This window comes from Cuculus canorus, chromosome 3, assembly GCF_017976375.1.
Source record: "Cuculus canorus isolate bCucCan1 chromosome 3, bCucCan1.pri, whole genome shotgun sequence".
In the NCBI taxonomy this organism is placed as follows: Eukaryota; Metazoa; Chordata; class Aves; order Cuculiformes; family Cuculidae; genus Cuculus; species Cuculus canorus.
In genome coordinates, this window is record NC_071403.1 from 5,433,900 (window position 1) to 5,447,430 (window position 13,531).

Genomic DNA, 13,531 nt, shown 5'->3' on the forward strand with positions numbered 1-13,531 from the left:
TCTCACCTATAAATCTTATTACCAGTAATTCTAAGTTGGGATTTTTTAATTTGTAGTTGAAAGCTGCTATGGGAAGGGAAGACAATTTCTTTGCTGTTTCTAATTACTTGCAGTCCTTCATTAAAGACCTTGTAATATCAATTACTCAGTAGAGCATATAGGTGGGAGTACACATGCATGCACAAAATCTTCAGGTGAGTTTAAACTCTGAGATATTACTTGCACCTCAGTAATATTATGGCTGAGGTTGGAAGGAAATGAGGGAGAAAAGAAAGGAAAGACTGGTGGGGAAGGGTTAAAAAGAAAATGAAGAAAAAAAAGCAGATCTCTGTAGAAGATGGAGAAAAAAAGGGATATGGGATGAAGGAACTGGTTAAAGATGAGAAAGATGAAAGGAAGCAGATGAGAGAGAAAGACTTGCATTGCAAGTGCATTGAGGGGACAAAGGAGGGGAGGGAGAGTGTGGGAACTGATGACCAATCACTGGAAAATACATTAAGTCTGAGGGATGGATCTGAGCCACTGAGCGTAACTGTAATAGTATCCACGATGAAAACACAGGACAAAGAAATGAGGCATTCTGATCCATCAGTCTTTGCCTGCTACACTTGCTCCAGACTCGTTATTCTTTCTAGGAAGAAACCTCATTGTGGCTATTGCTATTTTTGAGAGGGTAAAATGGCCCATTTGAAAGGTACCTGCATTTCATAACTTCTTAGATTGCCAAAAGGAAGCTACATATTATATTTTATGGAATCATATTTACTAAATTAAAAAAAAAATCAGCTGTCAATCATACCAGCCCAGCATTTAAGTGTTCACAGAAATCCTCACCCAATTTGGCGTGTGTAGAAATGAAAATATTTGAGCTTTCCCGCCGCACTCCTTTCTACCTTTCACATAGAGAAGGCCCCATATGCCTCCTGTCTCTGGTATTATAGAGCTTCATCATCTAATGTCAAAAGGCCTTATTGAGGGTTTTCTAATAGCTAATTTCAGTCTTCAGTGGAACTGCAGGCTTTGCCCTCACATCCCAGCGGGGTCAAAGGTTTTCAGTGCTAATGTCTACTACCGTGGTAGATCAGTGTAACAAAAGCAGTTGTTCTCTAATGTTAACAGATCTTATTTATTGAACATTTGAAAGATGGGGACAGTGCTCAGACCTCTTGCCCGACTGTAAAACAAAGCCATAAAAACAGAATGCCAAGAACTGTGAGCAATAATTGTTGTAGAACTGCTTATGGTATTTACCAAACAGTAAATGTGGCGTGAACATATCTAGTTTTAACCTGAAAGTGGAAAGATTACAAAGCCCATCTTCTGACATAGTTTAACATTAGGGTTTGCAGTCATTTTTAAGGAGAGTCTTAAAGAAATACTTTTCCTGAAAGTGCATTTGAAATACATTGAAAAGACTCATTTAATCTACAGTTTATTCTTTCAAAATGTCTGTTCCATTTCTGTGCATATGCAGAAGATAGAAAGAAGATCATTAAATATCTACACCCAATCAGTAAGACAAAACTTGTCTCTTCTCTTCACAAACCAGGGAAATCTTGGGACATTTTTTGTGTCTTTATAGGAGAGGTACAAGCCAGGGACAGGTTTTATGACTTGTATATTCTTCTCTCACTACTGCACGTTGTCCTACATTTTGTCCTGACATTCTTCCTCACTTTGGTCTTTGACATTCTGGCATTCTTTCTCACTTTTGGAAGTATGTTTCTGGTTGAGGGAGGGGATTCTGCCCCTCTATTCGTCTCTTGTGAGACCTCATCTGGAATATTGTGTCCAGTTCTGGAACCCTCAACATAAGAAGGAGGTGGAGTTGTTGGAACAGGTCCAGAGGAGGCTACAAAGATGATCAGAGGGCTGGAGCACCTTCCCTACGAGGACAGGCTGAGAGAGTTGGGGTTGTTCAGCCTGGAGAAGAGAAGGCTCCGAGGGGACCTTATAGTGACCTTCCAGTACCTGAAGGGGCTACAGGAAAGCTGGAGAGGGACTGTTCACAAAGGCTTGTGGGGATAGGACAAGGGAGAATGGGAATAAACTGGAGAGGGGCAGATTTAGACTTGATATAAGGAAGAATTTCTTCACTACGAGAGTGGTGAGGCCCTGGCCCAGGTTGCCCAGGGAAGCTGTGGCTGCCCCATCCCTGGAGGTATTCAAGGCCAGGTTGGATGGGCCTTGGGCAGCCTGAGCCAGTGGGAGGTGTCCCTGCCCATGGCAGAGGGGTTGGAACTGAATGATCTTTAAGGTCCCTTCCAAACCAAACTATTCTGTGGTTCTGTGATTCTATGGTTCTATGATTTATTCAGGTATTTTAATAGTCTGAGTAAGCATTTTATTTCTCTGACACCACAGTTAAGCCTTTGCAGCTGTGCAAAATCATTCTGTGTTCCTGACGCGCATTTTCTTATTCACTCTCTGCCAAAGTGCAAGATGGTCTTGGACCTCCTCATGTGTCCACTGTGAGGCAGCTGCAAGTCCTTCCAAGAGCAATCGCAGCAAGTGGGAGATGAATGTATGCAAAAAGAAGTTGTTGCATTTTACCTGTAGGGAGCAAAAAGGATGGATTTTGAGAGAAGGGTTTTCTGGGGTATCCAGAAGTCTTGGGCTCACATAATAAGGGCGATTATTCGCAATAATTAGCTGATATATTTGTTAATATTCCTATTTTTTAATGTACTCAATTTGAGATTCCTCTCACAGATTCTAAAAAGCAATAAAAGGTAAATGGCTCATTCAGGAGCTTGGCACAGTCATTCAGCTGTGAAAAATCGAGGAAGAAAGGACCTTTAGGAATTTCCTTGGCTATTTGAAGCACATGATCACACGGAGCCATGTCTGAACACAATGTGTTATCACTGGCTTGCTCTTTGCACTGGCAGTCATTTGTTAATTTTGATATGGAGAAATGGAATTTTTTAACTGAATTAGTCATTAAAATTCTAGAGTGACTGAAAAGTGAATCTCCTTTAACACCCTACGGCATTATCCAGCACCTTTTTGTATTTCTCGCTTGAAAAGGGGCAGGGAAGAGGAACTTGCAGATCTCTGGGGTAAAAGGAATAAGGCAGCTCCAAAAGGCTTCCAAGGAGCAAAAGGACCCAGGCTGGCTCAGAAAAGGCTCATGTAGGGAACTAAAGCCTTTCAGGGTGATCACCACAATACTGCAAAGGCAGTCTGTGTTTTGTGGATGATTTTCAGCTGCCAGGAGCTGGGAGGCAGGAGTTGGTGCTGCCAAGACCAAGATGACCCCTGACAGCTCCTGTGATCCCCTCCAATATATTGCTTTGTATGCTTTTTTCCAAGAGAGGACCTGAGGGATGCAGCGAGCTTCCTCTCCTTAATTTAATAGACTATGTGCCTGGCTACTCTCTCTGATAGCTGCAGCCTAGTTCCACAGTCCTGCTATTTGGAACTATGCTGTATAAAAGTGGATTGGCTGGATGAAAGCAAAAGAGCAGGAATCCCTCATTCTTGCTGTTTCCAGGAGAGGAAGGTGATTGCATGGTTCCAACAGTTTGGTAGTCAAGTAAAATGCTGAGATTTTTCAATATTTATTTGAGTAATGTAGAAGAGAAATATGTTTGTGTTTAGAAAACCAAATAAATTGTCTCTCCTGGGCACCACTTAATGTGAATAATGAATTCACTGAGTTACGAAATGGGCACGTGAAAATATTTTATAAAAAAAACAGGAAAAAAAAAGCAGCAAAATGCATCACACCACTGGAAAAAAAACCATACCATAAAGCCATTTAAATTTCTGGCTGCTGAGTCTGGAAACGGCGTAGTAAAATGTATAGAGAAGATTGGGAAGGATGATGAAAGATGTAGAATGACTTTGCCATAATAACATACTAAACAAATCGATTCCTTGGTTAGAAAAGAGAGGACTGTGGTAGGGGTAAGGGAGAAGTCTACACAATTATAAATGATATAGACACAGTGAATAGGGATCGACAATCCATTATTTTTCACAAACAAAGAACTAGGGGCACCTAATTAAGTTATCAGGCATCCTGATAAACAAAAGGGAAATTCTTTTTCAAATAAAACATAATTAAATTGTGAGGTGCATTGGCACAGGATGCAGTAGAGGCTATCAGTATAAATGGGCTCAGAGAAGATTAGATGAATCCATAGAGGATAGATCCTTTGGTGGCTATTAAAAATGATGGTCTAGATTAAGCTTCCATCTCAGGAAGTCTCTTTAGTGGTGATTACGGGAAGCTGGAAAAATATTCTAGGCAATCTACTTATTTGCCCTGTTCCCAGCAGCATCCACTTTGAGCCTGTGCTGGAGCCAGCACACTGGGATAAACAGATCTTTGCTGGATCCATCAGGAACACTTGTATGTATTAGTGTGAGAAGAAGTAAGAACACAAAAAGAGAGAGTGTGATGAGAAAAACAAAAGCATCTTAATTAAACAATGACTTCCTCTTACTGTTAATGCTTTTCCCACAGGCTTCTTGCAAAGGAAGCCTTGATTACCTTAAATCTCCTACTATCATCCTCAATTTTTCCTTCAATCAGGATTTCTCCAGCCCTACTGTGCTTCTGTCTATTTGTTGCTTACCAGCATGATATCAAAACAATACACAAGCAGATTGTATTTGACAGTAGTGCCACCTGGGCTACATCTGTAATAGCAAATTAAACGGTGCCAGGACAAAAGGCTCAATAAATAGGAATTTGATTACTGATAATGTTTGTTAGAGTGGTCAGTGTCGTAGTCTTCAGCTTCATCAACTAAGTTTCACTGTCCTGGATAATTCCCAAACTTGAGTAAGGAGTTAGCACATTCCCAGTAAACTTTGGAAGGAGCCAAACTGTTCTTCAAGATATGACTGGACCATGCCAGTTGGCCTTATGGCCAGAGGATGGGCCTTCACCATGACTACTTTACTGCACAGATTTGTAATAGTGATTGGATGTAACCTCTTGGAGACTGGGGGAGAAAAGCAAGGCCAGGTTGGATGGGCCTTGGGCAGCCTGATCTGGTGGGATGTCCCTGCCCATGGCAGGAGGGGTGGAACTAGATGATTCTTAAGGTCCCTTCCAACCCCAACTGGTCTATGATCCTATGATTCTGATTCTATGATTCTAAATCTGCCACAAGTGATTTTGGCCACTCGGGGAAGGTCCAAACCGAGCCAATTAGCCGTCTCCCAGAATGGGTGAGGGGGGCATAACAGCACCCAGGCATGCACACGTGTGATTTGTTTCCATTAGGTCAGGATCAGCCTAATGACAGTTCTCAGTGATATGTTGCCTGTAGCAGATTGGGAATATGTTTGTTTAGGGTCAAATGCTACCTAGAAGAAATGCTTAAATTGGATAGCGTAGCAGGATAGTGGACTTTGAGATACGGAAGATATCTCTTCTAGATCTCTAAGCATCTCGAGTCTGGAAGAGATGACTTGTTTTTCTCAGATCATGGAGTGATATGCTGAAAGTCCTGTATTCATACTCTGGACACATTTTGTGCTCTGTAATTATGTGATCAAATGAAGTTGCACCTGCTTTTTAATCCAGACGTGTCAGGGCCTGTGTTTTCTTTCACCTGTTGTAAGAGCTAATATGCCACCATAGGGACTTTACAGGAAGAAAGAAAAGTACACATAGAAAAAAAAAATTGGTGGAAGGTCCACAGCAAACCAATAATAAATAAATTAAAATCCAATGAAATTAGAAGTTCAATAGCAGTTGTAGTTCAGCTTTATTCTTTTATTGTGATGGAGAAGGCAGTTAATTGATTATAAGTCTTGCCGATGTGAAGCTTTTAAAGTATGTGGGCACCAAGTCCACTGAGAGCAGAGCCTGTTTTGTGGGTGGATAGCTTATGGAAGAAGTGCGATTAGGAGATGGAAACAGCACACCTGGTTATTAAGCACAGAATGAATACATAAAAAGCGAGGACCAACACAGAGGCATATCTTTGTGCAAGACTTTGTAGTTCTAGAAAAAGAATTTAAACTGATAGGTCAGGCTCAGAAAGTAGATTGAGAGGTTAAAGCTGCGATGATATAATTTGAAGGATGGGTAAAGTGATTGTCACACTGAGGAAGAGCAGTGACATCAGATGGTTTCTGTTCAGGGACTATCAAAATCCTCATTTCGACCCCAGACAGGCAGTAGGGAATGGGACAGAAGAGAGTGTGCATCCATTAGATCTTAGAGAAAATTCACTTCACTGACCCAAAACACAAAGTAATATCCTACTGACCTGCAATCCAGTACCATGTGCAGCTCAGGCGTGATTAAAATTCACCCTCAAGAGACTGGCTGCTTCTCCTTTATCCAAGTTTCACATGAATGTAATTCTTTGGCCTCCAGCAGTTTTATTTTGGATTTATGTTGGACTGTGACCTATTCTCTAGACACAGAAAACTGAGTAGAAGCAGCTCTAAGGCTCTAAGGCTCCCTCTGTTGTTTTAACTCATCGGGAAGACACCACATACCTGAGCAATGGCAGCAAGCAGCCCTTGCCCAGATCACCCCATGCCAACCAGTACTTGCCTCAGTAGAATGGTAGAATCATAGAATAGTTTGAGTTGGAAGAGACCTTAAAGATCATCCAGTTCCAACTCCCCTACTATGGGCATGGACATCCCGCTGGATCAGGCTGCAGGGATGAGGCAGCCACAGTTTCCCTTGGCAACCTGTGCCAGTGCCTCATCACTCTCATAGTGAAGAAATTCTTCCTTATATTAAGCCTAAATCTGCCCCTCTCCAGTTTAGACCTGTTCCCCCTCATCCTATCCCCACAAGCCCTTATGAATAGCACCTCTCCAGCTTTCCTATAGCCTCTTCAAGTACTGGAAGGTCGCTATAAGTTCTTCCTGGAGCCTTCTCTTCTCCAGGTTGAACAACCCCGACTCTCTCAGCCTGTCCTCGTATGGGAGGTGCTCCAGCCTTCTGATTGTCTTTGTATCCTCCTCTGGACCCGTTCCGACAGCTCCGTCTCCTTCTTAAGTTCAGGATTCCAGAACTGGACACAGTATTCTGGATGAGGTCTCCCAAGAGAGGAACAGAGGGGCAGAATCCCCTCCCTCGCCCTGCTGGCCACGCTGCTTTGGATGCAGCCCAGGACACGTTAATGTCTCTTCAGCAGAGTAAGACACAGCACAAGCCGAGGCGCACTCCTGACTGACATCCAGCCTGTTCTGAGGACAGAAGTTGTGCCATGCCAACTGGATCTTGGGCACTAGCCCATGTAATTTCCTACTGTACATGTAGTAGCCTCAGGGCTGGATGAGCCGTCTGGATCTGTCAAGCTGGTTCCAGCTCAGCAATGTCTCCTGACGTTTCCAACCTTAAGTCTGGAGAACTTCAGCTGTGAAAGGTTCCCATCACAGTCTTGACTGTCATCTGTGCAGTGTTGCGCTGGAACATATGACAGATGCATCACATATTTATAAGAGAAAATGAGATACTGGATGTAAATGGCAGTTGTGCTCTCCTATTTATGCAGATCACAGCATCATTTTACCGTACAATCATCTTTCACAGAAGCAGACATTCCTGCATTTTTAAAGCCTAACTTCTTTGTCACTGTTTTCAGTCCGCTTGTGAGTGAAGAATTCTCCCACTATTTTTTAGTTTCAGAGGCAGGTTTTTGCCTCCTGTTTAGACAGTCTGTGATGCAGTAGCTTGTATATTGAGAAGAGACTTTAACGAGTAATTGTACCCCTTGTTTGTCGACTGTGTTTTGTACACGGTTTAAAACCTTGAATTGTAATTCATCCTATTTTAATAATCTCATCTTTGTTTGCAGTTCACTGCCCGTAGAAACATTCCATCCTGAGACTACCACTTCCCCCTATGTCCACTGGTGTAGAACATTCCACCTTGAGCAAAGGGCAAGCTGAAATACTATGAAACTATGAGACAGAGGAGATGAATGACATAAAATGAATGCACGCATTTTATGACACTTGAATTTCAGCATGCGCGAGAGTTCTGTGATAATCTGCCTGGCTTCATTACCACAAAATATAAAGGTTGCTGTCATGCTCATGAACGAAGGATATGCTTTTCATTTCTATGGTTGATAATAAAATCATTAATCTCTAGGATAAAAGTAAACTGAATAAACAAAGACTATGTATGTCTAATGCTAAAGGAATAATATGGCTTTGAAGTATAGTTCAACCTCACACAAAGATTGTCTTTGTAATACTGGAAGAGCCACTGAGACTTTAGATTAATTTATGCTTCATAGGTACAGAACACAAAAATTGAATCTCCTCAAGGGCTGACAGTAGCCTTTTGAAAAGACAGTCTAAACGTGGAATTAGTGTTTTGAATAGGTATAGTCATAAAATATAAAGAAATAAGAAGTCCACCTGCTTAGGAAGTAAACTAATCACTAATAGCTACTCATATCCCTCATCCAGATTCATAAACCTTAGGGAATCACAAAGGAGTTCTAAGTCCCTTTGAAATGTTTGCAACTGACCCTATTCAAAACAAAATCCAGCTTTTTTTTTATAGAATTTTCAATTCTGTTCTCTCTGTAGGCTCTTCTAGACACCAGGCTCACTGACGCTAACAAATGTATTAATATAGGATAGCCATGAGAAAGAAATGAACTCTAATCCTAATTCTATAGGATAATTGAGGCAGAAAGAGATTAAGTGAATTGTCCAAAGTTGCATGGGAATTCTTACACGAAAGTCAGAATCTGACCATTGCATGACCTTTCCTTTTAATTTTAAAAAAGAGATTAATTTTCTTCTTTATTTCTCAAATACATCAACCCCATAAAAATTTAGTCTACTTTAGCCTTATCCAAAATTTTACACCAGTTGTGGGAAGAGCTTGTGAGAATATGGGAGAAATAATATCATGCATTTTATTTTCTTGGATCATTCTGTGAGTGTTTCTGAATAGATGTCCGTGATATAACTTGAATAAATTAACAGATCTCTTTTAAAAATACAAAACTACTGTTTCGATGTAAAGCTTCTTTGTTATTAAGTTAATGCTAAGATCTCCTTGTTACTTACATGAGTGTAAAGGATCCTTCAGAATATTTTTGTTATTAGTTTCATTTGATTCATTCCTCCTGTGCAACCAAATTAGAGGACAGGCATGTGAGTTATACAATATAGGCAGATCATGTGAGCGAAGTCTCCATGGAAACTGCCTAATTTGTGCTTTTATTTAATTAGAGTTGTCCATTACCTCTCCAAATGAAATTTAATTTAAATTCATATGCCAGTCATTTTTTACATTTTGTATGACTTTTTATCCGTCACTTAACGAGATTTCTAGTAGGCTGTATTTTAGCAGAGTGAGTTTATTTAACAATTGAGTTTATAAACAAGATGTTTATTTGACAGCTCAGCTTATCCAACATTCTTAACGTCCTCAGGACTTATTTTCTATGCAGTATCTGTGCTCTGCTACCCATTGTTATCGACTGTATATTCTTAACCTAGAAACAATTGTTTGAGAGTATCCGCATGAGTATACTCACTCATTTTCCTTGTTGTGAGATAATTGGGGAAAAAGCAGAGTACAAATAAAAAGGGCATCCAAGACCAAGAAAGACACTAAATGCATGTATTTGTTAAGTGGAGCATTGAAACACGTCAAACAATGTGTCTGTTGTACGCGGAGACACAAAATCCAAGCCTGTCTGATACAGGGATTGAAGTACTCTGAAGAGAAGTCTTAAGTCGGTTCGAACTTACGGGAGTGTCTGCCTGAGGATAGGAGGAACCTGAACCAATATGAGTTATTTAGAAGTCGTCAGTCCTCAGTTGTGCACCACAGAAACATGGTTTGCATTATGCAATTTTGTCTTTCTCTGAAGAACTGCCAATCGAACCTCTATAAGAGGCTATGGAGCGTTCTTTTGCTGTTCTGTTGAGGTATTTGTGCTTGTAAAACACATAGACGGTAAGAGAGAGTAGAGTGGAAGGCAATATAGACTCAAAACAACATTCAGTCGGCTGAGACATGAGCAAATATCCATAATAAGGAAAATAGTCATAAAAAATTAAAAAGAATGTATTTTATATTCACATGAAACGCATTATTTTGTATTCTAATCTATGTATTCTCAAGCTAATCTTGTACCTTAAGGAAGTGTTACTGACCCAATTTTCCATTTGCGGCTCTGTGTTAGAAATATCTGAGCTGGGTGCCAGGTCCAAATTAATTTGTATGCCAGCAGGACGAGAGCGCAGTGCAGAGGCAACGAGCAGCAATTCTGAAAGCAATATCGGCAGGGTAGCGAACAGCTGCACTCAGGCCATTCAGCAGTTTTCTGTCTACTTCATTGCATTCATATGGCACAAACATATCATCTTGAGCTTAAGTACTCTTCCAGAATTACAGAAGTTGTCTCTGGCACAAAGTAAATGTTATTGATAGGAGAAAGTCACCATCACAGCATTATCCGAGTTCAGAATTGCAGAATTGAAATGGTTGGGAGTAAAATGTAAAGCAAATGGCTTGAGGATCATGAGTGACATGGTTATTATCAGAGGTGGGAAGTGCTAGAGCTACAACTGTCAATAATGATTCTTCCTGGAATGAATACATTAAGGCTAAAGGGCAGTAGGATTCAATGTGACTAAGCAAAGCTGAACAGAACGATGTAAAAGATGTTAAAAAAGGCATTTATGAATATTGTGACACTAGTGGTGTGGCAAAAGTTTAAAACAAAATAAAATAGAAGATAAAATTTCATTTTTAAATCATAAAATTTAAAATAAAATAGAAGAACACTAAGACAACTGGCAAAGAGAAAGAGATACTACAGACAATAGCTCCTCAACCACTTCACGATATCGGAGATACTGAATGGTAATAGGTGTCATTGAGTGGAATTGAAAACTAGCGGAGAGTTTATGTCTGGGTATACAAAAATATCGGAGTTACTAAATAGCTACTTTGTTTCTGTCTTTTCAGAAGAAGAGGGTGGCGATCTGCTCAAGTCGGGCTTCAGTTTTCCAGGGACGCCAGAGGAGGAGCTAGGTACAAATATCATCTCTCAGATAACTTGTACTGCTTGTACATCCAGAGGCTGGGTCCAGCCGTGGGGGCGAGGAGGCAGGAGGCTGCTCTGCAGCACATGGAACACAGCAGGCATTAAGGTGTTAATGAGAGTGGCCAAAAACCTCTCTCTAAACCTTCTGGGAATTTCTCACCTGTTATTTAACGTTAGAGACTTGAAAGCAGAAAAGCATCAAATTTGGGCAGCACTCAGACCACCAAGGATTCAAAGCAAGAAATTGTCAACTTTCCCTCTTTTGTCTTTTTCTTTTTGTCTTACCTCTAAGAAAATATAATAATTACAGAAAGTGTTTGCAATGTTAACTTCTAAAATTAGAAAAAAAAATAACAGAAGCAGAAAGAAATCAGGAACTCATAGAGCCCATGAGTGAAGTCTTGATACCTCTGTCTCACAAAGCTAGTAGTAAAATGTCCCACTGGCTTCAGCGTAGCCAGATTTATGCATTTTAGACTGTGCAAAATTGAGTTTCTGTTCCCGGAATTTCATTTTCAGATTGTCACTGTTTTATGTGAAATCCATCAACATTTTGATTTATATGCAATTACTTTATGTGTTTATTTTTGGAACAGAAATATGGAAAGTGGTTTCTGTAAGTTTGCTAGTTAAATCTGCCTTTATTGAAAATGAGTGTACTCGTATTTCAAAAGTTGGTGCAAAAGTAGTTTTTCTCCTTTTGTGCACATGCTCATGTTAATACATTGCAACAGTTTATTTTTTATTATTAGGATATTTTTGTATTTGACGGGAATATTATAAACTCTTGTAGTGACCTTCTTGTTGCACATTGATAGGAAGATAAATCATAGTTGCTGTATTAAAGAACAAAAAAACCAAACAGTTTGAACAAAGGGCATGAATTCAGGCAAGGGCTGTCATTGTCTTTAAATAATCTCTTAGAAGAGGATTTTCTATAACATGTAGTGTTATCACTCGAGTCAGGGAGTTCCATAAACACTCAGTGTAAAAATCATACAATAATTTGGGTTGGAAGGGACCCTAAAGATCATCCAGTTCCAACCTCCCTGCCATGGGCAGGGACACCTCCCACTGGCTCAGGCTGCCCAAGGCCCATCCAACCTGGCCTGGAACACCTCCAGGGATGGGGCAGCCACAGCTTCCCTGGGCAACCTGGGCCAGGGCCTCACCACCCTCATGGTGGAGAATTTCTTCCCAATGCCTAGTCTAAATCTTCCCCCCTTCCAATCTGTAGCCATTCCCCCTTGTCCTATCACTACTTGCCCTTGTAAAAAGTCCCTCCCCAGCTTTCCTGTATGCCCCCTTCACGTAGTGGAAAGGCAAAATACCTGTATTGGACTTGTTTGTCCACTTAATAGTAAAAAACAATTGAAAAAAAAGCTATGGGATAAGTTTCAAAGTTTGGACAGAAGGATTTTATAAGATATAGAAGAACCTTCAGGCAGTTTCTGCCTTAATTAAAATAGCGCAAGAGGGAAGATGCAATTAATTATGAGGCTCCCTATGAATCTCATAAGCGAATCTCATGGTGGAGTCATGGAATGAGCACATCTCTCAGCCTTCTTGGACATTTGGGGTTTTTTTGCCTGGCTGCCCCATTTCACAGCACACAGGAATGTCAGATGCCCCGGAGTAGAATTCTTCCCAACTAACAGTTGGAAAGTAATTCAGATGTAGATATCTAAACGGTAGATGTCTGGACTTCCTATAAAGTCAGGGAAGAGTGATAGACTTTTCTGGGACACAGCAGATTTGGCCTACTTTAGAAGCTTAACTTAGGGTGAGATGAGTCATGCCCTACAAATATGTCGAAACTGTCCTCTTTCCCATTTGGTTGAGAAAGCACTGGAGGATTTCTGAAGCCAAAGTAAATGATGTATAAGTCAATAGGACTCAATGTCAGGTGTCTGTAGGAGTGCAGACCCTCATATGAAACAGGTAATCAAAGTTTAACACAAAGACATGCTAAACTGATTATTCATGCAGCACCCTGGTTATGAAGAAGATGGGAGATCAGTCAACAGAAATGAGGAACAGAAAAGTAGAAAAAAATAAAGAATGAAATCAATCAGGGAACTAATCACAAGGGAACTAAGATGCTTTCAAGAACTTCAGCTATTTATGGCCAGAGGACTGGAAGAAAAAAAATAAATAAATGGAAAGAGATGGATGGCTTTCATATTTTCAGAAGGAAATCCTGTCCTTCTGACTTAGCTGCCAAACTGTAGATGGCCAGAATACCATCAGTAATGTAAAATCTGGATACCATCAGTAATGTAAAATCATATGATGCACCATTCTCCCTTTGAGAAAACCACTGTGAAATGAGAAGGGGCATGCTATGGAAGACAGAAATTAGGAAGATGCTTAGAAATGTTTCGGGATAGTCTATGAAGTTCAGTGTAGCTAAGCTCTGTAGTTACAGCTGTGCTAGTGATTAACACCTCCACAGACAGACAGGACATTTCTGTCTGTCTGTCTGACCCCCAGTGTTGTGTTTTGTTACTTGAAGA

General features: G+C 40.5%; 1 protein-coding gene across 20 annotated transcripts in view; it reads left to right on the forward strand.

The window, feature by feature from the left end:
* The window catches only part of DLGAP2 (DLG associated protein 2), a 508,423-nt gene that overhangs the window by 383,952 nt on the left and 110,940 nt on the right, over window positions 1-13,531 (forward strand). For 12 of the 20 annotated variants that reach the window (XM_054063034.1, XM_054063036.1, XM_054063038.1 and 9 more), the window contains one exon: window positions 10,937-11,002. The exons of 7 other annotated variants lie outside the window; for them this stretch is intronic. In XM_054063034.1, the coding sequence (XP_053919009.1) occupies window positions 10,937-11,002 (66 nt within the window). The remainder of the gene's footprint in view (window positions 1-10,936; window positions 11,003-13,531) is intronic. One more of the 20 variants, XM_054063035.1, reaches the window with a different exon arrangement.